Source organism: Taudactylus pleione, unplaced genomic scaffold (genome assembly GCF_031769625.1).
Source record: "Taudactylus pleione unplaced genomic scaffold, aTauple2 ptg001334l, whole genome shotgun sequence".
In the NCBI taxonomy this organism is placed as follows: Eukaryota; Metazoa; Chordata; class Amphibia; order Anura; family Myobatrachidae; genus Taudactylus; species Taudactylus pleione.
Genome location: NW_028285734.1, coordinates 2,712,857 through 2,739,285, shown reverse-complemented (window position 1 = coordinate 2,739,285; position 26,429 = coordinate 2,712,857). Strand labels below are relative to the sequence as shown.

The 26,429-nt window shown below is 47.9% G+C and overlaps 1 protein-coding gene across 2 annotated transcripts; it reads right to left on the bottom strand.

Annotated features, from left to right (window-relative positions):
- Window positions 1–207: 207 nt before the first annotated feature.
- FBXO42 (F-box protein 42) lies at window positions 208–26,429 on the bottom strand. Of its 2 annotated transcripts, none has more exons than XM_088463215.1 (10): window positions 26,234–26,429; window positions 13,333–13,597; window positions 10,552–10,668; window positions 9,449–9,583; window positions 7,045–7,198; window positions 6,156–6,266; window positions 5,875–5,971; window positions 5,533–5,589; window positions 2,091–2,207; window positions 208–1,710 (listed from the first exon to the last, which is right to left on the bottom strand). In XM_088463215.1, exons 2-10 carry the CDS (start codon window positions 13,577–13,579, stop codon window positions 661–663), a joined length of 2,085 nt encoding a protein of 694 aa, XP_088319341.1. In that variant the 5' UTR covers window positions 13,580–13,597; window positions 26,234–26,429; the 3' UTR covers window positions 208–660. The 2 variants fall into 2 exon arrangements, with proteins under 2 accessions (XP_088319341.1, XP_088319342.1); XM_088463216.1 differs by lacking the exon at window positions 26,234–26,429 and adding an exon at window positions 14,580–15,185.

Sequence of the window (26,429 nt, the reverse complement as noted above, 5' to 3'; positions counted from 1 at the left end):
CCCCCAGCTGTTATCCACCATTTATCCTGTGCGTCCCCCTCAGCGCCGGGAATTTTATTTCACCTAAGAATCCCATTTACAGTAAAGGGGGAAAATTGTGTCAATAAAAAAACAAAGTGAAATACAATTAGCACTCAGCAGATAATGCATTACTCTTACCGGCCAGAGTACCGCCATTACAATATATTACTGGGAGGACAACCGGGAGACAGTGGAGTCAAAAGCTTTAATACGTGATACCCCTCGCTGCTGGAATATCACAGTTCAATGGAGGACGACTATGAAAAACAAAATAAACCTTTTATCTGCTTTATTAGTGTACAAACTGCCTACATACAGCGCAGGCGGCCATTTTGTGGACTGCGCCAATATCATGCCTTGCTGTTGTCACCGGTTCCAAATCTATGCATAGGCTGCAGCATCATGAATACTGGCCCATCCCACATTATGGCCGCCTCCGCGGTGGCTGTGAGAAGGTAAATCATGGAACCAGGAAAGGCCTGAACGCGTCACCCAAGCATCAAAGCTGTTATTTTATTTACCGGCTCATCTGAAAACCAGGGACAAAACCACGGAGGGCCAAGTAGTGTAAAATAGGTAAAAATGGAGCCGGGAGGGGAAACATTTCTGGATAAAGGTCTCTGAGGTCCATCGGTCCCATTATCTCTTGGCTCGTACGAAATACAAGGCGTTGGTTTTAGGGTAATATTTGACGTTCTGTTTTTTGTCCATGAGCCCACCAAAAATGATGAGCTCCCCCCGACCCTGCACAACAGTGTGTAAACTGGTCTCGGGGGGCCCCACCACAGAGCTGTTGCTAAACACCTTCCATTTTACACGCCCGCGATCCCGGGTCCCCTGAATGTCCAAGGCATACATCTGCATGGGCTTGCAGTTCATGCTCTGATACAAGGGTTTCCCCACGTTGAGTGACTGGGGCGGGTGGTGACCTAGGCGACGGGCAATAGGGGGCAGGGCGTGCCCGTCACTCTGGGCCGAGGCTGGACGGGCAGATGCTGCTTCAGTCCCACTGTTGGGTGAGCTTGGGGAGGAGAGGGTGGGGGGGCTTATTGGGTTAGCACCCCCAGAGGAAGAAGAGGATGACTGTGAGGATGTCGCCAGGGCTCGGACAGCTTCTAGCCCCCGCCGTAGTGCCCCAGGAGAGACTATTCCGGAATAAGTGATGTGAGGGGGAGTGTGCACTCCATTAGTTTGCTCTGGTGGGTTTCTACTAGCAGAGTCTAGATCCAGGTCCCTTTTCCATGCGCAGTCGTCAACACTAAGGCATAAATCCTTCGGCTCTGGAAGGGAGCCCCTGCATGTGGGTAGCGGGTGCGGGGCCTTGTGCTCACACCCCTCAGCAGCAGGGGGAGAAATGACCTGCAGGGGGCTGTCCAGAGCTGCAGCAGGTGATATACTGCCCCCATTAAGGACAGGAGAGAGGCCGTCGCCTCTTGCTGGGGACAAGCTGCCCTCGCGGGATCCCCCGCCAGCATGCCTTGGAGCCCGAGGCCTGAGTGTCCCCCAGCGGCCGTTCACACATGGAGCTTCATCCGGTGCCCTGACTGGGGAATGCGAGCGGTACTCCCGAGTCTCCGGAGCCAGGGCAGGGGGAGTCGCACTGATTGGAGAAGGACGGGAGTTCAGGCTCGGACTGAGAGGAGCAAGGCCACTGGGTGCCTGGCTGAACACCACCACACACTGGCCTACCTGCAGGGGAGAAGAGGACAGACCGTTACTAACATGGACGTGGGACAGTGCAGGATTAGCTGGACAATACAGGGCTGGTGTCACACATACAGACAGTGCAGCATTATAATCTGTGCTAAAGAGTAATTTATACAGAAACCTGGGCATTACTGCACAGCAAAAATGCTGCCTTCTCTATCATTCGGGACCATCGCTCAGGAGGGTGGTGATCCTCAGTGGTACATAGCCCGAGCTCGTGTGATAGGCCAGCAAGTCTCCAAGGTAACAGAATTGCTTATCACATGGTCTGGGAGGTTGTGTGAACATAACAGCCCTACAGTGACATCTCAGGCGCATTTGGCGATGGGTGCAAGTAGGCGCAGAACGCACAGGTGACTTACCCTACAAGCTGGGTGGCACCAGAGCTCAGGGGCCCCGTGCTCCTCGTTCTCCACCTTCAGCTGCTGCCAGGTCCAGGGGTTAGTCTGCATATGTAGCAACCAGGCATCTTTAAAGAGCTACAATGCACAGAATGGAGGAGATTATTAAAGACCATAGTCACACACAATGTAGAGGCAAAACCATATTATAGTACCAGTAACAATAGCGCACACATGTAAACATTCCTTATATTCACAGATCAGTACAGCATGGGGCTACCCACAATCACATCAGATCAATTTATAATGAATATGAGAACCAGTTGCATATACTGGCTATGCTGGACAGACAGCAGCAGCAAAGCGTAATAACCAGTCTGGGGCCCAGAAGTGGAGGGTACCTGCCCTGTTATGGTGCCGATACACATCACAGTACTGCACAGCTCTATAATCATCCTACATCACAGTACTGCACAGCTCTATAATCACCCCACATCACAGTACTATACAGCTCTATAATCACCACACATCACAGTACTGCACAGCTCTATAATCACCACACATCACAGTACTGCACAGCTCTATAATCATCCTACATCACAGTACTGCACAGCTCTATAATCATCATACATCACAGTACTGCACAGCTCTATAATCACCACACATCACAGTACTGCACAGCTCTATAATCATCCTACATCACAGTACTGCACAGCTCTATAATCACCACACATCACAGTACTGCACAGCTCTATAACCACCACACATCACAGTACTGCACAGCTCTATAATCATCCTACATCACAGTACTGCACAGCTCTATAATCATCATACATCACAGTATTGCACAGCTCTATAATCACCACACATCACAGTACTGCACAGCTCTATAATCATCCTACATCACAGTACTGCACAGCTCTATAATCATTCTACATCACAGTACTGCACAGCTCTATAACCACCACACATCACAGTACTGCACAGCTCTATAATCATCCTACATCACAGTACTGCACAGCTCTGTAATCATCCTACATCACAGTACTGCACAGCTCTATAATCATCCTACATCACAGTACTGCACAGCTCTATAATCACCACACATCACAGTACTGCACAGCTCTATAATCACCACACATCACAGTACTGCACAGCTCTATAATCACCCTACATCACAGTACTGCACAGCTCTATAATCATCCTACATCACAGTACTGCACAGCTCTATAATCACCACACATCACAGTACTGCACAGCTCTATAATCATCCTACATCACAGTACTGCACAGCTCTATAATCACCACACATCACAGTACTGCACAGCTCTATAATCATCCTACATCACAGTACTGCACAGCTCTATAATCACCACACATCACAGTACTGCACAGCTCTGTAATCACCACACATCACAGTACTGCACAGCTCTATAATCATCCTACATTCACAGTACTGCACAGCTCTATAATCACTCTACATCACAGTACTGCACAGCTCTATAATCATCCTACATCACAGTACTGCACAGCTCTATAATCACATCACAGTACTGCACAGCTCTATAATCACCACACATCACAGTACTGCACAACTCTATAATCACCACACATCACAGTACTGCACAGCTCTATAATCACCCTACATCACAGTACTGCACAGCTCTGTAATCATCCTACATCACAGTACTGCACAGCTCTATAATCACCCTACATCACAGTACTGCACAGCTCTATAATCATCCTACATCACAGTACTGCACAGCTCTGTAATCATCCTACATCACAGTACTGCACAGCTCTATAATCACCACACATCACAGTACTGCACAGCTCTATAATCACATCACATCACAGTACTGCACAGCTCTGTAATCACCCTACATCACAGTACTGCACAGCTCTGTAATCACCACACATCACAGTACTGCACAGCTCTGTAATCACCACACATCACAGTACTGCACAGCTCTGTAATCACCACACATCACAGTACTGCACAGCTCTGTAATCATCCTACATCACAGTACTGCACAGCTCTGTAATCACCCTACATCACAGTACTGCACAGCTCTGTAATCACCCTACATCACAGTACTGCACAGCTCTATAATCATCCTACATCACAGTACTGCACAGCTCTATAATCATCCTACATCACAGTACTGCACAGCTCTGTAATCATCCTACATCACAGTACTGTACAGCTCTATAATCACCCTACATCACAGTACTGCACAGCTCTATAATCACCCTACATCACAGTACTGCACAGCTCTATAATCACCCTACATCACAGTACTGCACAGCTCTATAATCACCCTACATCACAGTACTGCACAGCTCTATAATCACCCTACACCACAGTACTGCACAGCTCTATAATCACCCTACATCACAGTACTGCACAGCTCTATAATCATCCTACATCACAGTACTGCACAGCTCTATAATCACCCTACATCACAGTACTGCACAGCTCTATAATCACCACATCACAGTACTGCACAGCTCTATAATCACCCTACATCACAGTACTGCACAGCTCTATAATCATCCTACATCACAGTACTGCACAGCTCTATAATCATCCTACATCACAGTACTGCACAGCTCTATAATCATCCTACATCACAGTACTGCACAGCTCTGTAATCACCCTACATCACAGTACTGCACAGCTCTGTAATCATCCTACATCACAGTACTGCACATCTTTATAATCATCACAGTACTGCACAGCTCTATAATCATCCTACATCACAGTACTGCACAGCTCTATAATCATCCTACATCACAGTACTGCACAGCTCTATAATCATCCTACATCACAGTACTGCACAGCTCTGTAATCACCCTACATCACAGTACTGCACAGCTCTGTAATCATCCTACATCACAGTACTGCACATCTTTATAATCATCACAGTACTGCACAGCTCTATAATCACCCCACATCACAGTACTGCACAGCTCTATAATCACCCCACATCACAGTACTGCACAGCTCTATAATCACCCTACATCACAGTACTGCACAGCTCTATAATCACCAGACATCACAGTACTGCACAGCTCTATAATCACCCCACATCACAGTACTATACAGCTCTATAATCACCACACATCACAGTACTATACAGCTCTATAATCATCCTACATCACAGTACTGCACAGCTCTATAATCATCCTACATCACAGTACTGCACAGCTCTATAATCATCCTACATCACAGTACTGCACAGCTCTATAATCACCAGACATCACAGTACTATACAGCTCTATAATCACCACACATCACAGTACTGCACAGCTCTATAATCACCCCACATCACAGTACTGCACAGCTCTATAATCACCCCACATCACAGTACTATACAGCTCTATAATCACCACACATCACAATGGGTAACAAGGAGTTCTATATTCTCAGAGAACGCTAGAACATGTAAAGTCCACTCACAGCATTAGGTCCTCCGCAACCGCCCAAGATGAGAATGGTCTCGTTGTCTATGACTATCTATAGGCAGGAAGAGAGGAGAATTAGGGTCAGGACACATTATCTATAAATCATTAAAGCACAGTATGAAACATACTGATCATTTGGGAAGAGTCACTTTCCGCACAGACAGCCGCCCAGAGAGCTGTAGTACAAATACAACGTATCATGCGGATGGTCAGCTTATTACACACATTTATAGCTGGCTGCTCCTATAACCATCCCCTAATATAGCAAGTTAAGTTATAGGTGCTGCCCCTGGAAAGGACTGCTGGGACTTGTAGTGGGGCTGACTCTGTAGTGTACCTGGGACTGTCCTCCTCTGGGGTGGGGGCTGGGCCCGGAGATATTTGGCTTGGACCACGACCACTGCTCCATGTTGAGCACCCAGACGTCATTGCTCCTGCAGGATGATTGAAGAGGCAGATTACACATTAGGTGGCAGGGAAGCATTTATGTGCAGTTCTTGGGTTATAGCCGGTCTCCACCTTCCACTCACACACATCCCCGTCTCATCCCTGCATTACTGCCCTACGGACTACAGAGGTCAGCAGCAGAGCTCACCTTACATACAGCAGGTAACTTACATTTGCCGAGAACCCAGCGACCCCCCAAAGACGATCATCTTGTCTCCGATGACGCATGAGGAGTGTCCAGCCATCGGTGGCGGGCCGTGAGTGGTCACTATGCAGTTCCACCTGGATATAATATTACAGAGGATGTAATATTTGTGTGTTAGAGATACGGAAACTCAATACAAGACGTACATGTGGCACATTCTATACATATATGTGACATGTCTGACATATGACTGTGTGTTAGGAATGGCCGCCAGTGACCATAGCAAACTGTATTTCCACCAATCACAGCTCGTTTTTTTCATGAAATCACGGGTCAATGAAAAAGGACAAATTACCGGTTAAGCTGACTATACGTGGGAGCGTGGTACCCCCTGTGTGTGCCAGATAACGTGGGAGCGTGGTACCCCCTGTGTGTGCCAGATACTAGCGGGGTTGCCCTCCGTTCTGCACACCCCAGGCTATGACCGCCATAGAGTTGGAGTAAGACCAGACTTAGAGCACACAGAGAGGAAAGTAGTTACAGGATCGGCAGTCACTCTGCCAATCTCTGAATGCGAGCGCCAGCATATAGGTTATCATGCTACTTACCGGATTCAGCAATCTGGTTTACCGGCATGTTACCAGCTGTAATGCTGATCCGAAAACTACCGCAAGAGCCCGATATGTGCGCAGCCGGCATCGTCACGCCAGTTTGAATTGAATTCCCCGCTAAGTAGCGTGTTACCCTTGTCTGCATGTTGGTGCCTGCGTTCCGGGATTGACATAGTCACTGTTGATCTCACATAGGGAGGACACGGACGCTCAGTGACACAGTGGATTACACGCATGTCTGTGTGTGTGTAGTATGCTTTTCGGTCACTTGAAGAAGTAACACATACATGGAATACCGTCTTACCAGTTTTTGGAGGGCGAGTACGTGTGGATCTCATCAAAGAACCGCTCGGGTTGATGCAAAGGGTACGGGCTGGGGCGAGTCCACCCTCCGAACAGCACGAGCAGTTCCTTGTACACCACCAGTGTGGCCCCCGCCTTGGGGGAGGGATAGGAACCTGCAGGGAACGCAGAATAGGACGCAGTCAGCAGACACCTAAGGCCGTACAGTTCCATCTATTACACCCCATAAACATGCAGAGAGAGATTATTAGGATATAGATTATTATACATAGACAATAATTACAGCATGGAGCACAATCAGGCCGACTACAGACCCCAATGTGGGCAACAGCTGCAACTACTGGGATTCTGAATATACAGCTGTAACCTGGAGTGCTCCTGGGTTTCATACATCTGCGGATGATAAATGAGAGTTTCCCCTCAGCCCTCAGACATTCCTCTGATAACGACAGGAACTCCTGGGAATTCAGACAGGAACTGAGGCCAATAACCAGTGGGAAATATTGCGGCCTGGGACTCCCAGACACAGCAATGTGCCGTATATATCATTTCCTATGTACTGTGTCACGCCATTCGCACCTCACAGGACACAGCCAGACCCCGGCGCCTTATACAACTTGTCCCGGGTCTAACAAGTGGAAAACAATATAATTTCCATACTCCTGCATTCCTCTAGGTCACTGGGACTTGTAGTCCCACAAGGCAAGAGCCACGTGCCGTCCAAGCCTGATTTAGGGGTGGAGATCACAGCGCCCCCCTGAATGATTCCTGTGCCCCCTAGTGGAGGAAGAACAAATACATAATATATCTTATCCACATTGCAGGGATCTCCGATCACTGGATAACACAGCAGAAACAGAGAGAAGATGGGACAGCAATGCCGGCAGGTTACACGAGGAAGGTGGGAGGTTATCAGAGGCTGAGCTGAATGAGACAGGGTCATTATTCCATAGATGCAGCCTGTGGGAAATGCCATAAGCTGGGGGAATGCTCTGAGCGGGTGCTGTGATGACCTCATCTGACATTCTGCTCTGTGCAGCTATCTCAGAATGCCGGACATTCCCGCACCTCTAGTGACAAATGCTCACAGTCTATTCAACTTAGATTTCTAGCAACATTTTTGTCACCCTGTGATGAAAAACATCGACTGTCCAAAGGGGCCAACTGTCCATTCAGATTGGGTCCGGTCCATCAATTGGGCAGAGAGAGAACGGGCCAGACCCCAGCGCGTATCCTGCAGCTGGTGTGTCAGGGTTTGGGTGCACCCTCCACCTGCGCACGAGTTAGAACACAGACCCGTCGGGCAGCTTTCCAGACAGAATGAGTTCACTGCTGCGAACCTGCCTGCAGCCGGGCCGTGTCCTGGAGAGACAGGGAGAGCAGGGTGGGATTGTGGTGCGGCCCCTCCCGTGGGATACCTCTCAGCATTGCATTCTCAGGGCAGGAGCTGGGAAATAATGTCCTCTGCCACTCACAGTAGGAGAGAGAGAGGAGTAATCTCTGTAGCACATCACTATGCATGAAGCTGTCACCATGGCACGTGGAGTGATGGGAGGAGATGGTGCACCCCAAATCCGTCTCATTCATTGTAGGAGAATGATTGCTGCTGCTATAGGCCATGTATGTACTGCTGTAATGTTACCATGCACCATTATAATAGTCACTATTATAAAAGTCCTGTTGGTGTTTGCACTAGGTTTAAGCAAACTATGGCACTGCAGCTGTTGTGGAACTACAAGTTCCAGGATGTTATCAAGCCACAGCTGCCGACCTCTAAACTACATTATGTTGGAAGTTCTTGAGGTTTTGAACAGAGCATCTCTTATGCGATGAGGTGGATACAATTAGGATCAAGGTTCCGGATCTGATGGCTGTAGAACCACTGACCTTTGCGTGTCCTTCCATAGAGGTGCAACCAAATATAAGCAATGTTTTACCTTCCATAATACCTGGGAGTCTCCAATAGGAGCTCACCGCTAACCAATCAGCCCCTATGGGTCTACCAGTGGGGGCGCTGTTCCATTGGACTCTATGGCTAATATCTCATAAGACATGGGTCTTCAACCTTTGGCCCTCAAGCTGCTGTGGAACTACAGATCCCAGGATGCCCTCCAACAGTTTTAGCATGCTGTTATATCAAAACGCTGGCAGGGCATGTTGGGATGTGTAGTTCCACAGCAGCTGGAGGGCCAAAGGTTGAAGACCCCATAAGACCTCAGCAGACGAGGCTCCTCCCACTCATGTCACTAAAGGTAACCTGTAGAACCGAAAACCTGTATGTAGGACTAAGAGAAGTTGACCTTATTACACCTTCAGACATTATTCTGTGACTGAAAACCATCCAAATGAAAACATCATCGCAGCAATACAGCCGCACAGGAAACACGTGGGTAATATCCGCTCACCAGAGGCCAAAGGTCGGATCCACTCCTTGCTGTTGAGGTCGAGACGCCACAGGTCATTGAACGCAGCGTTACAGCTGCTCTGTGTGCACCCACCAAACACGTACATAGACTGGTTAGAGTCGTAGTAAGACGCACCTGGGGAAGATCAGAGAGGGGCTTAGAATTGTGCGATACCGAGAGGATACCATGGGATAACACTAAGAGACATCTCACACTATAAGTATAGGTACATAGAGGCTGCATATATACAGTATGTATCATATATAGCTGTATATCCAGGCAGTACTCACAGTGTAACACAGACATACATATAACAGAGGGACCCTGCCTGTATATACAGCTATAACACATACATACATATAACAGAGGGACACTGCCTGTATATACAGCTATAACACAGACATCCATATAACAGAGGGACCCTGCCTGTATATACAGCTGTAACACAGACATACATATAACAGAGGGACCCTGCCTGTATATACAGCTATAACACAGACATACATATAACAGAGGGACCCTGCCTGTATATACAGCTATAACACAGACATCAATATAACAGAGGCATCCTGCCTGTATATACAGCTATAACACAGACATCAATATAACAGAGGGACCCTGCCTGTATATACAGCTGTAACACAGACATACATATAACAGAGGGACCCTGCCTGTATATACAGCTGTAACACAGACATACATATAACAGAGGGATCCTGCCTGTATATACAGCTATAACACAGACATACATATAACAGAGGGATCCTGCCTGTATATACAGCTATAACACATACATACATATAACAGAGGGATCCTGCCTGTATATACAGCTGTAACACAGACATTCATGTAGTGGAGGGATCTTGTCTAGCACCTGGAAATACAGCTTGGTTGGGTGCGGGGTATTCTGGTGCTGTACGTGTGCACAGCCCATCAGTGACCAGTAGCGGCAGCATTGTGTGCGATATAAGGGCCATCACCTTCCCTACAAAGTGCATGTATTGGAGGGAGAAGGAGCCCAATGGAAGAAATGCTGGTAGGAAGGAAAGCAAAGGCCAGGGGCCCGGAGACCCAACAAACACACGAGGGGCAGAAACACTCACTGTGCGAGAAGCGCTGAGTAATCGGGGTCCCGGGATAGGGGTATGTTCGGCTTTCCCACTGGATGTTGCCATCATGAACTGCTTTAATGAATCCGTGATAACACTGATGAGCGACCCCTGGTGGTAGAAAGCAAAAATACAACAAAAATAATAAAAATCATTGTACTCGTTATAATTAATTTTAAAGTGCATCCATCATACAAATATGTGAGGCCGACATTAAGTGGGCAGAGCCGTTATTCATGATTTTTGGGCAGAACACGGCTTAGCTGCTACCAGTCAGTATGGAAAGCGATTATCACCAGAGCTGTATACTGGCCTGACAGCAGAGGGCGCTCTCAGAGAACAGCTTTTCAACTTCTCTGAAAATTTTGAGAACCTTAATAGATTCTAATGTAGGATATTATTTATCTGGACCCAGCCAGCCAACATGGACTTATCCTTTCCATCATGGCTGCGGGTAGATGTTATTTACATGCTGACTTTACCCAATGTACAGCACAACTCTGATAAGAAAATACAAGGCCCTGCCACTATAAGCAAAACTTTCTGCTGCCTCGAAAGTACCCAACAACCCACTGACATCGCACGTCCCTAATATCAGCTCTCTCTATTATCTGTTAGTGCCAACTGCAACTTTGAGATGAAAGAAAAAAAAAACGGGGGCAGGCAGGGGGCGGGGAGAGGACATCCCGGAAGTTAAACGTGAGGCATCTGGTTTATTAAATCTGCCATAAATCTGTACTGTAGGGATTCCTTCATTAGACAGTGGGATTGCTTTAGTGAAGGACAAGCTTTCTATAAAAATATGCATAAAACAAAAAAACCTGTACATTGTATCTGTACAGTCCCAGGGCAGACGGGGAGCGCTGTATTTCTGTCTGGGTATTGGAAATGGTTCTGTCCGCCACGTAATAATTACTATACCATAAATGGTAAAGAGCCAGTGAGTGGGCCGACAACTGCTTAAATAGAAGTGGGAGAGGAAAGGGTCTACACTATGACAGAGGCATGTGACTATAAGCCCCATTACACGAGGGAGGAGTCTGGTTCTAGAGTATGGACGGACAGCGTCACCATGGTCAGTAACTGAACATCATATAATCCTTGTACTGACCACAGACCAGGATATGTTATTTATATATATATATATATATATATATATATATATATATATATATATATATATATGGAGGACATTAGGATACCGGCGTCAGCATGGCGAACGTCCAGACTGCGTTAACTATGCGCAGTTAGCCGGGGATGGGGGGGGTTAGGATTAGGCACCCCCGGGGGAGATTAGGGTTAGTCAGCGTCAGTATTTGAACCCGCTGCCGGCATCTCATACCGAAAAAAAATAATAATAATATATATATTATATATATATATATATATATATATATATATATATATATATATATATATAATACAGACTAGCAGGCATGGATTGCATGGTGGAGTTTCTTTTCATTTGCAAACCTCTATTTTGTGTTCTCCTGGTAATTACTGTGACTCATGGCTAGGCTGCAATGCCGGGGAGAGAATCACGTATACATTTACAGTAGGGATGTGCAGGCTCGGATAGGTTCGAGTTTGCACGTGGAGTTCGGATTTTTCCCTCCAAAAAAACGGAACTCAGAACGAGGCAAAACGTCATCTTACATGGACGAACATCATCATTCCTGGACAAAAGACCAGGAATGATGATGTTCGTCCATGTAAGATGACGTTTTGCCTCGTTCTGAGTTCCGTTTTTTTGGAGGGAAAAATCCGAACTCCACGTGCAAACTCGAACCTATCCGAGCCTGCACATCCCTAATTTACAGTAATGTCATCAGTGGAGAGAGGCTTTAAATATATAGGATTTTAGCAATTTATTATCCATTAAATGTGCCAATAGGGTCCTAAGCTCACACAATATATTAATGCTGAATTACAAAACGTTGCTTTACCAATACATTTATTCTAGAGGGCGCACAGCTTTGCAATTTTGGGTCTATGATTTAAATTAGGGATGTGCAGGCTCGGATAGGTTCGAGTTTGCACGTGGAGTTCGGATTTTTCCCTCCAAAAAAAAACGGAACTCAGAACGAGGCAAAACGTCATCTTACATGGACGAACATCATCATTCCTGGTCTTTTGTCCAGGAATGATGATGTTCGTCCATGTAAGGTGACGTTTTGCCTCGTTCTGAGTTCCGTTTTTTTGGAGGGAAAAATCCGAACTCCACGTGCAAACTCGAACCTATCCGAGCCTGCACATCCCTAATTTAAATACCGCTGTTTGTGTAAAAGACGTGAAACGGGTGGCTATGAAATGTATCTATTTTATACAATCTTTATTTATATAGAATCCCGTTTTTCTTTATTGTAATTATTTGTGCAATAAAATGTAAGTTTTAACCTTGAACATCATTTAATTTCACCATTAGGCGCCCCCCTAGCACAGAGGCTTCTTTTATGTATGTCAGATGAGACCAGTATCGCTCTCCATCTTTCTCCACCATTAGGCGCCCCCCTAGCACAGACGCTTCTTTTATGTATGTCAGATGAGACCAGTATCGCTCTCCATCCTTCTCCACCATTAGGCGCCCCCCTAGCACAGAGGCTTCTTTTATGTATGTCAGATGAGACTAGTATCTCTCTCCATCCTTCTCCACCATCAGAATAAATCTGCGGCATGGCACCAGCACAAATAAAGGCGGGCACAGAGTGGCCACGTTACCAGGTGTGCTATACTGGCATCTAGTAAGAGAATGTCTACCCCCTGAACAGCACTTACCCTTGATAAGGCGGTACCACTGCTTACATACAACGGCCGCGCTCTTGTGTTCCTGATACGGTGACAGGAAGGACAGGATGTATTCCAGGACCTCCTCCGGCAGCTCGGACATCGAACGCTTGTGTTTGGCCAGCTGAGATGTTCCCGGAGTGTGCGGCTCATCGTCCTGCTCCATCTTTCCGTCTACTGCGTCCTCTCCGTCTACTGCCATAAACGCATCATCTTCACTCTCGGAGGAGCTGGCCATGGCATTCCCACACGCGTGCTGAGGGGAGAACATACGTGCTCATTATATCCTGCAGCGCTTTACAGAGAATGTTTGGCCATTTACATCAGTCCTTGCCCCAGTGGAGCTTACAATCTATAGTCTCTCTCACACCCAGAGGTAACCCACCCAAACCAGTGCCCTGAGGGCCTAATGCTCCCCAGGAGAGCAGGACTCCAGGTAATGGGACCCGCCATAGCAGCCACCAATCATCGATTATCAGCTATTTATCACCGTCAGATGCAGGAGTAACCAACAAACTTACAGGCATTAATTGACATACCACCCTGTGCCCCACATAATTATAACACCAAGCTGTATATCCTCGAATAAAACACATAACAGTCTGTACCACCCAGAAAATAAATAAGGGAGGCAATCGGGAAGCCGACTGCCTAAATACCGGCAGCTGGCTTCCCGACTGTCATTTCCCGGCAAGGGTGAAATGCCGGGCGTCTAGATGTAGACGCCCGCATTTCCCCGACGCTGGGAGACCGGCATCCCGATCGTATGGATGCCGGGCGCCGCGAGCGGACAGCCGCGGGTTTAGGTTTAGGGCTCCCGGGGGGGACTTAGGGTTAGACACCCCCCCCCGGGAGGGTTAGGCTAGGGGGAGGGAAGGTTAGGGTTAGGCACTCCCGGGGGGGACTTAGGGTTAGGCAGCGGGGAAGGGGGTGGTTAGGGTTAGGCACCCCTAAGGAGGGGTTAGGGGGGTTAGGTTAGTAAATACTTACCTATCCACGATCGGGATTTCCAGCGCTGTCGGGCTTCCGCTGCTTCGAACTCTGCTCTTGTCGGGCTGTCGCTGACGGGAATCGAACCAATTCCGAAAATAAGCCTTACACTGTGCTGCCCCCCTCCCCCATAATACTCCACATAGCTACACAAATAGCACACACCCTCCTGTGCCTCAGTGATCACACGGAGCCAAAAGATATATGGGTCCCAGGGACCCCCTCACCTTACAAAGTAGGGGTCCTACCTGACAGTTTCTGAGACCCAACAGTGGTGTAATCCAATATACTGTACAGAGTGTAATCAGACATCCGCCTCACATGGCATGAGACCTCCCCAGATGGCATGAGACCTCCACTCAGGCAGCCGTCCAAATATAAAATCATACAAATAAGGATAACACAGTCTGAATATTTAATAAGGGAATAAAGCAGGTTAATGTATAAATTGGCTCTGTATGGTATCTTGTGTGACAACTGCAGTTAGGAATGAAATAAAAAATAAAATAAAATATAAGAGTACTGGTGTGCTAAAATGTATATATGGCAAGTTTTATTAGCAAAAGAAGAGGACAGCAGGTACCAGGGAGAAATACACAGCGCCACAAGGTGCCCATCACTCCTGACTCACCCACCGGGGTCCCAACATGCTGAAAGGGCTTCGGGAATGACTAGATCAGTGGTGCTCACACTATCCCTGCCTCTTCCTACCATCCAGATTTTTACAGGCTACTGCCCTGTCACTCACACAGAGATGAATCATACCCTAGGGCCCTGGCACACACAGACTCCCTATAAGCCTGGGCACGCCAACCTTCCTCCATGAGGAAGTGAGAGACAGCAGAATGGGAACGGGAGACTGAGGGGCGTGGGAACGTCACATGGGATGGTCACATGTCATGTACAACAGAAATGATTAGTCTTCATTCTAGCCCCCTGCACCTGTCACAGTCTGTGCAGTTCCTCTTTCCTGCCTGGGGTGTCGCACTCTGCTCTGGTGCTTCTAGCACACACTGGTCTGTACATCAGAAGTTGGTTGTATCTGCTGAGTGTGCTAGAAGCACCAGAGCAGAGCATGACACCCCAGGCAGGAAAGAGGAACTGCACGGGTTGTGACAAGTACAGGGTGCTAGAATGAACACTAATGATGTTTATGCAGAATATGAAGCACCAGAATAAAATGTAGTAAAAAGAACATCTCTGCCCGTCCCAAAAGGCTGACACTCACATATCGAAATAGATATCACCGGCTATCCCAGCATCATGAAATACATTAACTCTAAAGAAGACTCTTTCATACGGGTTATCTTGTGTGTAAGCTCCTCACTGTACGGAATATGCTGATGCTTTATAATAATATAGAGTCTGTGCCCCATGGGATTAATGGGTTATACAGAGAGCCCACTAATGCCCAAGATTTTACTTCCAGATAAATGGCTGCCCCGAGTTACGTAGCAGTGACTGCTGGGTACAGAACCCATGATCGCCAACAATATGAGAGACACAGCCTGACAACGGCATCAAGTTTTACTGTAATACGGGATCTTTACAGAGATAAGTTAACTTTTATTTTCAGTACAGTCTAAATTGATGTTTGAAAAGATTGGCACTGATCCTGGAGAACACAGGGACGTACACCAGAGACAGAGAGCAGGGTGTTATTCATGGTGACTAGTCCAGCTGGGGACCACAGAACAGGGACGTACACCAGAGACAGAGAGCAGGGTGTTATTCATGGTGACTAGTCCAGCTGGGGACCACAGAACAGGCACAGGGACGTACACCAGAGACAGAGAGCAGGGTGTTATTCATGGTGACTAGTCCAGCTGGGGACCACAGAACAGGGACGTACACCAGAGACAGAGAGCAGGGTGTTATTCATGGTGACTAGTCCAGCTGGGGACCACAGAACAGGGACGTACACCAGAGACAGAGAGCAGGGTGTTATTCATGGTGACTAGTCCAGCTGGGGACCACAGAACAGGCACAGGGACGTACACCAGAGACAGAGAGCAGGGTGTTATTCATGGTGACTAGTCCAGCTGGGGACCACAGAACAGGGACGTACACCAGAGACAGAGAGCAGGGTGTTATTCATGGTGACTAGTCCAGCTGGGGACCACAGAACAGGGACGTACACCAGAGACAGAGAGCAGGGTGTTATTCATGGTGACTAGTCCAGCTGGGGACCACAGAACAGGGACGTACACCAGAGACAGAGAGCAGGGTGTTATTCATGGTGACTAGTCCAGCTGGCGACCACAGAACAGGGAAGTGACGGGAGGCTGTGGCGCCTGTCAGGTAGGACAGAATGGTAATTTGCGCTGATCCTAATGAAAGTGCTGTTTTCCTGCAAGAGAGCAGACTCTGGGCTCACACCAGCAGAGGATGGAGGACGGGCAATAGACAGGAGACCCCTTCTAAGCCACAGCTTTTGGCAGACGTCTTATATGGTGACACAGTGAATTGACACTGCCCATCCAAAGGACAACCACACAGCTGTTAAATAAATGAAATAAAGGTTCTTCTAGTTGACCAAACCCTAGAAATGGAAAGTAACGTTGGTTATGTGTTTTACATTCTCTTAACCTTCCGCGAACCAGGAGGGAAAAAATCAACACGGCAAACCATTGAGAACCATATCTCATACCCCATGCCGTACTTCCCCATTAGTATACTAATTCAGTACGAGGGCAATTCCTACGGTCGTAACATCGATTGTCGTCCCTTAAGGTATTAATAAACTCTTTAATTTTTTTAGAAACAAGAAAACAAAACTAAAACTATACAAACTACTTATAAGTCTTCTAGCAACAACTCTTTTGAAAAAGATATTTGGAACATGTTTGAATCACAATCGTAAGTAAAAGTTAAACTTATACACAATTACAAATAATTAAAATAAACTAAAGGCCCCCATACATCTACGACGGATCTATAGGGTCAGTCAGTAAAAGACAGTGACAGGATGTATAGGGACAGTCAGTAAAAGACAGTGACAGGTTGTATAGGGTCAGTAAGTAGGAGAGAGTGTGACAGGATGTATAGGGTCAGTCAGTAAGTAGGAGAGGCAGTGACAGGATGTATAGGGACAGTCAGTAAGTAGGAGAGGCAGTGACAGGATGTATAGGGACAGTCAGTAAGAGGCAGTGACAGGATGTATAGGGACAGTCAGTAAGTAGGAGAGGCAGTGACAGGATGTATAGGGACAGTCAGTAAGTAGGAGAGGCAGTGACAGGATGTATAGGGACAGTCAGTAAGTAGGAGAGACAGTGACAGGATGTATAGGGACAGTCAGTAAGTGGCAGTGACAGGATGTATAGGGACAGTCAGTAAGTAGGAGAGGCAGTGACAGGATGTATAGGGACAGTCAGTAAGAGGCAGTGACAGGATGTATAGGGACAGTCAGTAAGTAGGAGAGGCAGTGACAGGATGTATAGGGACAGTCAGTAAGTGGCAGTGACAGGATGTATAGGGACAGTCAGTAAGTAGGAGAGGCAGTGACAGGATGTATAGGGACAGTCAGTAAGAGGCAGTGACAGGATGTATAGGGACAGTCAGTAAGTAGGAGAGGCAGTGACAGGATGTATAGGGACAGTCAGTAAGTAGGAGAGGCAGTGACAGGATGTATAGGGACAGTCAGTAAGAGGCAGTGACAGGATGTATAGGGACAGTCAGTAAGTAGGAGAGACAGTGACAGGTTGTATAGGGTCAGTAAGTAGGAGAGAGTGTGACAGGATGTATAGGGTCAGTCAGTAAGTAGGAGAGGCAGTGACAGGATGTATAGGGTCAGTCAGTAAGTAGGAGAGGCAGTGACAGGATGTATAGGGACAGTCAGTAAGTAGGAGAGGCAGTGACAGGATGTATAGGGACAGTCAGTAAGTAGGAGAGGCAGTGACAGGATGTATAGGGACAGTCAGTAAGAGGCAGTGACAGGATGTATAGGGACAGTCAGTAAGTAGGAGAGGCAGTGACAGGATGTATAGGGACAGTCAGTAAGTAGGAGAGACAGTGACAGGATGTATAGGGACAGTCAGTAAGTGGCAGTGACAGGATGTATAGGGACAGTCAGTAAGTAGGAGAGGCAGTGACAGGATGTATAGGGACAGTCAGTAAGAGGCAGTGACAGGATGTATAGGGACAGTCAGTAAGTAGGAGAGGCAGTGACAGGATGTATAGGGACAGTCAGTAAGTGGCAGTGACAGGATGTATAGGGACAGTCAGTAAGTAGGAGAGGCAGTGACAGGATGTATAGGGACAGTCAGTAAGAGGCAGTGACAGGATGTATAGGGACAGTCAGTAAGTAGGAGAGGCAGTGACAGGATGTATAGGGACAGTCAGTAAGTAGGAGAGGCAGTGACAGGATGTATAGGGACAGTCAGTAAGAGGCAGTGACAGGATGTATAGGGACAGTCAGTAAGTAGGAGAGACAGTGACAGGTTGTATAGGGTCAGTAAGTAGGAGAGAGTGTGACAGGATGTATAGGGTCAGTCAGTAAGTAGGAGAGGCAGTGACAGGATGTATAGGGACAGTCAGTAAGTAGGAGAGGCAGTGACAGGATGTATAGGGACAGTCAGTAAGTGGCAGTGACAGGATGTATAGGGACAGTCAGTAAGTAGGAGAGGCAGTGACAGGATGTATAGGGACAGTCAGTAAGAGGCAGTGACAGGATGTATAGGGACAGTCAGTAAGTAGGAGAGGCAGTGACAGGATGTATAGGGACAGTCAGTAAGTAGGAGAGGCAGTGACAGGATGTATAGGGACAGTCAGTAAGTAGGAGAGGCAGTGACAGGATGTATAGGGACAGTCAGTAAGTAGGAGAGGCAGTGACAGGATGTATAGGGACAGTCAGTAAGTAGGAGAGGCAGTGACAGGATGTATAGGGACAGTCAGTAAGTAGGAGAGGCAGTGACAGGATGTATAGGGTCAGTCAGTAAGTAGGAGAGGCAGTGACAGGATGTATAGGGACAGCCAGTAAGTAGGAGAGGCAGTGACAGGATGTATAGGGACAGCCAGTAAGTAGGAGAGGCAGTGACAGGATGTATAGGGACAGCCAGTAAGTAGGAGAGGCAGTGACAGGATGTATAGGGACAGCCAGTAAGTAGGAGAGGCAGTGACAGGATGTATAGGGACAGTCAGTAAGAGGCAGTGACAGGATGTATAGGGGACAGTCAGTAAGTAGGAGAGGCAGTGACAGGATGTATAGGGACAGTCAGTAAGTAGGAGAGACAGTGACAGGATGTATAGGGACAGTCAGTAAGTAGGAGAGACAGTGACAGGATGTATAGGGACAGTCAGTAAGTAGGAGAGGCAGTGACAGGATGTATAGGGACAGTCAGTAAGTAGGAGAGGCAGTGACAGGATGTATAGGGACAGTCAGTAAGAGGCAGTGACAGGATGTATAGGGACAGTCAGTAAGTAGGAAAGTTACAGGATGTATAGGGGACAGTCAGTAAGTAGGAAAGTGACAGGATGTATAGGGGACAGTCAGTAAGTAGGAGAGGCAGTGACAGGATGTATAGGGACAGTCAGTAAGTAGGAGAGGCAGTGACAGGATGTATAGGGACAGTCAGTAAGTAGGAGAGGCAGTGACAGGATGTATAGGGACAGCCAGTAAGTAGGAGAGGCAGTGACAGGATGTATAGGGACAGTCAGTAAGAGGCAGTGACAGGATGTATAGGGGACAGTCAGTAAGTAGGAGAGGCAGTGACAGGATGTATAGGGACAGCCAGTAAGTAGGAGAGGCATTGACAGGATGTATAGGGACAGTCAGTAAGAGGCAGTGACAGGATGTATAGGGACAGTCAGTAAGTAGGAAAGTGACAGGATGTATAGGGGACAGTCAGTAAGTAGGAAAGTGACAGGATGTATAGGGGACAGTCAGTAAGTAGGAGAGGCAGTGACAGGATGTATAGGGACAGTCAGTAAGTAGGAGAGGCAGTGACAGGATGTATAGGGACAGTCAGTAAGTAGGAGAGGCAGTGACAGGATGTATAGGGACAGTCAGTAAGTAGGAGAGGCAGTGACAGGATGTATAGGGACAGTCAGTAAGTAGGAGAGACAGTGACAGGATGTATAGGGACAGTCAGTAAGAGGCAGTGACAGGATGTATAGGGACAGTCAGTAAGTAGGAGAGACAGTGACAGGATGTATAGGGACAGTCAGTAAGTAGGAGAGGCAGTGACAGGATGTATAGGGACAGTCAGTAAGTAGGAGAGGCAGTGACAGGATGTATAGGGACAGTCAGTAAGTAGGAGAGGCAGTGACAGGATGTATAGGGACAGTCAGTAAGTAGGAGAGACAGTAACAGGATGTATAGGGACAGTCAGTAAGAGGCAGTGACAGGATGTATAGGGACAGTCAGTAAGTAGGAGAGAGTGACAGGATGTATAGGGACAGTCAGTAAGTAGGAGAGGCAGTGACAGGATGTATAGGGACAGTCAGTAAGAGGTAGTGACAGGATGTATAGGGGACAGTCAGTAAGTAGGAGAGGCAGTGACAGGATGTATAGGGACAGCCATTAAGTAGGAGAGGCAGTGACAGGATGTATAGGGACAGTCAGTAAGTAGGAGAGGCAGTGACAGGATGTATAGGGACAGTCAGTAAGAGGCAGTGACAGGATGTATAGGGGACAGTCAGTAAGTAGGAGAGGCAGTGACAGGATGTATAAGGACAGCCAGTAAGTAGGAGAGGCATTGACAGGATGTATAGGGACAGTCAGTAAGTAGGAGAGACAGTGACAGGATGTATAGGGACAGTCAGTAAGTAGGAGAGGCAGTGACAGGATGTATAGGGACAGTCAGTACGTAGGAGAGACAGTGACAGGATGTATAGGGACAGTCAGTACGTAGGAGAGACAGTGACAGGATGTATAGGGACAGTCAGTAAGTAGGAGAGGCAGTGACAGGATGTATAGGGACAGTCAGTAAGTAGAAGAGACAGTGACAGGATGTATAGGGACAGTCAGTAAGTAGAAGAGACAGTGACAGGATGTATAGGGACAGTCAGTAAGTAGGAGAGGCAGTGACAGGATGTATAGGGACAGTCAGTAAGTAGGAGAGGCAGTGACAGGATGTATAGGGACAGTCAGTAAGAAGGAGAGGCAGTGACAGGATGTATAGGGACAGTCAGTAAGAAGGAGAGGCAGTGACAGGGTGTATAGGGACAGTCAGTAAGTAGGAGAGCCAGTGACAGGATGTATAGGGACAGTCAGTAAGAGGCAGTGACAGGATGTATAGGGACAGTCAGTAAGTAGGAGAGGCAGTGACGGGATGTATAGTGACAGTCAGTAAGAGGCAGTGACAGGATGTATAGGGACAGTCAGTAAGTAGGAGAGGCAGTGACAGGATGTATAGGGACAGTCAGTAAGTAGGAGAGGCAGTGACAGGATGTATAGGGACAGTCAGTAAGTAGGAGAGACAGTGACGGGATGTATAGGGACAGTCAGTAAGAGGCAGTGACAGGATGTATAGGGACAGTCAGTAAGTAGGAAAGGCAGTGACGGGATGTATAGTGACAGTCAGTAAGAAGCAGTGACAGGATGTATAGGGACAGTCAGTAAGTAGGAGAGGCAGTGACGGGATGTATAGTGACAGTCAGTAAGAGGCAGTGACAGGATGTATAGGGACAGTCAGTAAGTAGGAAAGGCAGTGACGGGATGTATAGTGACAGTCAGTAAGAAGCAGTGACAGGATGTATAGGGACAGTCAGTAAGTAGGAGAGGCAGTGACGGGATGTATAGTGACAGTCAGTAAGAGGCAGTGACAGGATGTATAGGGACAGTCAGTAAGTAGGAGAGACAGTGACAGGATGTATAGGGACAGTCAGCAAGTAGGAGAGGCAGTGACAGGATGTATATGGACAGTCAGCAAGTAGGAGAGGCAGTGACAGGATGTATAGGGACAGTCAGTAAGTGGCAGTGACAGGATGTATAGGGACAGTCAGTAAGTAGGAGAGGCAGTGACAGGATGTATAGGGACAGTCAGTAAGTAGGAGAGAGTGACAGGATGTATAGGGACAGTCAGTAAGTAGGAGAGGCAGTGACAGGATGTATAGGGACAGTCAGTAAGAGGCAGTGACAGGATGTATAGGGACAGTCAGTAAGTAGGAAAGTTACAGGATGTATAGGGGACAGTCAGTAAGTAGGAAAGTGACAGGATGTATAGGGGACAGTCAGTAAGTAGGAGAGGCAGTGACAGGATGTATAGGGACAGTCAGTAAGTAGGAGAGGCAGTGACAGGATGTATAGGGACAGCCAGTAAGTAGGAGAGGCAGTGACAGGATGTATAGGGACAGTCAGTAAGAGGCAGTGACAGGATGTATAGGGGACAGTCAGTAAGTAGGAGAGGCAGTGACAGGATGTATAGGGACAGCCAGTAAGTAGGAGAGGCATTGACAGGATGTATAGGGACAGTCAGTAAGAGGCAGTGACAGGATGTATAGGGACAGTCAGTAAGTAGGAAAGTGACAGGATGTATAGGGGACAGTCAGTAAGTAGGAAAGTGACAGGATGTATAGGGGACAGTCAGTAAGTAGGAGAGGCAGTGACAGGATGTATAGGGACAGTCAGTAAGTAGGAGAGGCAGTGACAGGATGTATAGGGACAGTCAGTAAGTAGGAGAGGCAGTGACAGGATGTATAGGGACAGTCAGTAAGTAGGAGAGGCAGTGACAGGATGTATAGGGACAGTCAGTAAGTAGGAGAGACAGTGACAGGATGTATAGGGACAGTCAGTAAGAGGCAGTGACAGGATGTATAGGGACAGTCAGTAAGTAGGAGAGACAGTGACAGGATGTATAGGGACAGTCAGTAAGTAGGAGAGGCAGTGACAGGATGTATAGGGACAGTCAGTAAGTAGGAGAGGCAGTGACAGGATGTATAGGGACAGTCAGTAAGTAGGAGAGGCAGTGACAGGATGTATAGGGACAGTCAGTAAGTAGGAGAGACAGTAACAGGATGTATAGGGACAGTCAGTAAGAGGCAGTGACAGGATGTATAGGGACAGTCAGTAAGTAGGAGAGAGTGACAGGATGTATAGGGACAGTCAGTAAGTAGGAGAGGCAGTGACAGGATGTATAGGGACAGTCAGTAAGAGGTAGTGACAGGATGTATAGGGGACAGTCAGTAAGTAGGAGAGGCAGTGACAGGATGTATAGGGACAGCCAGTAAGTAGGAGAGGCAGTGACAGGATGTATAGGGACAGTCAGTAAGTAGGAGAGGCAGTGACAGGATGTATAGGGACAGTCAGTAAGAGGCAGTGACAGGATGTATAGGGGACAGTCAGTAAGTAGGAGAGGCAGTGACAGGATGTATAAGGACAGCCAGTAAGTAGGAGAGGCATTGACAGGATGTATAGGGACAGTCAGTAAGTAGGAGAGACAGTGACAGGATGTATAGGGACAGTCAGTAAGTAGGAGAGGCAGTGACAGGATGTATAGGGACAGTCAGTACGTAGGAGAGACAGTGACAGGATGTATAGGGACAGTCAGTAAGTAGGAGAGGCAGTGACAGGATGTATAGGGACAGTCAGTAAGTAGAAGAGACAGTGACAGGATGTATAGGGACAGTCAGTAAGTAGAAGAGACAGTGACAGGATGTATAGGGACAGTCAGTAAGTAGGAGAGGCAGTGACAGGATGTATAGGGACAGTCAGTAAGTAGGAGAGGCAGTGACAGGATGTATAGGGACAGTCAGTAAGAAGGAGAGGCAGTGACAGGATGTATAGGGACAGTCAGTAAGAAGGAGAGGCAGTGACAGGGTGTATAGGGACAGTCAGTAAGTAGGAGAGCCAGTGACAGGATGTATAGGGACAGTCAGTAAGAGGCAGTGACAGGATGTATAGGGACAGTCAGTAAGTAGGAGAGGCAGTGACGGGATGTATAGTGACAGTCAGTAAGAGGCAGTGACAGGATGTATAGGGACAGTCAGTAAGTAGGAGAGGCAGTGACAGGATGTATAGGGACAGTCAGTAAGTAGGAGAGGCAGTGACAGGATGTATAGGGACAGTCAGTAAGTAGGAGAGACAGTGACGGGATGTATAGGGACAGTCAGTAAGAGGCAGTGACAGGATGTATAGGGACAGTCAGTAAGTAGGAAAGGCAGTGACGGGATGTATAGTGACAGTCAGTAAGAAGCAGTGACAGGATGTATAGGGACAGTCAGTAAGTAGGAGAGGCAGTGACGGGATGTATAGTGACAGTCAGTAAGAGGCAGTGACAGGATGTATAGGGACAGTCAGTAAGAGGCAGTGACAGGATGTATAGGGACAGTCAGTAAGTAGGAAAGGCAGTGACGGGATGTATAGTGACAGTCAGTAAGAAGCAGTGACAGGATGTATAGGGACAGTCAGTAAGTAGGAGAGGCAGTGACGGGATGTATAGTGACAGTCAGTAAGAGGCAGTGACAGGATGTATAGGGACAGTCAGTAAGTAGGAGAGGCAGTGACAGGATGTATAGGGACAGTCAGTAAGTAGGAGAGGCAGTGACAGGATGTATAGGGACAGTCAGTAAGTAGGAGAGACAGTGACGGGATGTATAGGGACAGTCAGTAAGAGACAGTGACAGGATGTATAGGGTCAGTCAGTAAGTAGGAGAGAGTGACAGGATGTATAGGGACAGTCAGTAAGTAGGAGAGACAGTGACAGGATGTATAGGGACAGTCAGCAAGTAGGAGAGGCAGTGACAGGATGTATATGGACAGTCAGCAAGTAGGAGAGGCAGTGACAGGATGTATAGGGACAGTCAGTAAGTGGCAGTGACAGGATGTATAGGGACAGTCAGTAAGTAGGAGAGGCAGTGACAGGATGTATAGGGACAGTCAGTAAGTAGGAGAGAGTGACAGGATGTATAAGGACAGTCAGTAAGTAGGAGAGGCAGTGACAGGATGTATATGGACAGTCAGCAAGTAGGAGAGGCAGTGACAGGATGCATAGGGACAGTCAGTAAGAGGCAGTGACAGGATGTATAGGGACAGTCAGTAAGTAGGAGAGACAGTGACAGGATGTATAGGGACAGTCAGTAAGTAGGAGAGACAGTGACAGGATGTATAGGGACAGTCAGTAAGTAGGAGAGACAGTGACAGGATGTATAGGGACAGTCAGTAAGTAGGAGAGACAGTGACAGGATGTATAGGGTCAGTCAGTAAGTAGGAGAGACAGTGACAGGATGTATAGGGACAGTCAGTAAGTAGGAGAGGCAGTGACAGGATGACAGTCAGTAAGTAGGAGAGACAGTGACAGGATGTATAGGGACAGTCAGTAAGTAGGAGAGGCAGTGACAGGATGACAGTCAGTAAGTAGAAGAGACAGTGACAGGATGTATAGGGAGGAATGATGTATAGGGACAGACGGCAGGAAAGAGAGGGACACAGTCGGCAGGCAGAGACAGTCGGCAGGCAGGGACCAGTGAGAGACAGTCGGCAGGCAGGGACCAGTGAGAGACAGTCGGCAGGCAGGGACCAGTGAGAGACAGTCGGCAGGCAGGGACCAGTGAGAGACAGTCGGCAGGCAGGGACCAGTGAGAGACAGTCGGCAGGCAGGGACCAGTGAGAGACAGTCGGCAGGCAGGGACCAGTGAGAGACAGTCGGCAGGCAGGGACCAGTGAGAGACAGTCGGCAGGCAGGGACCAGTGAGAGACAGTCGGCAGGCAGGGACCAGTGAGAGACAGTCGGCAGGCAGGGACCAGTGAGAGACAGTCGGCAGGCAGGGACCAGTGAGAGACAGTCGGCAGGCAGGGACCAGTGAAAGGCAGTCGGCAGGCAGGGACCAGTGAGAGGCAGGCAGAGCAGACAGTGGAGAACAGAGTCTGCAGGGTGACAGTCAGTGGAGAACAGACAGTCCTGGACACTAGATGTGCATACAGAGAGACTGTTACTGGGTGGAGGGAACAGACGGGAGGTCTCACCTGCTGGGCCCCGGTCTCTCCCGGTGTTGGGGCCGGTACCACCCCTGTCACGGAGCCGCCATCTTCCTCAGCATCAGCAACGACAGAGGAGGAAGGGCCAGAGCCGGCGGGGAACGCGCACGTACGTCTCTGTCACGCGCACGTACGTCACTCGCTCGTACAACGTCCGTAACTCTCGCCGCCGCCCTGTTGGGAA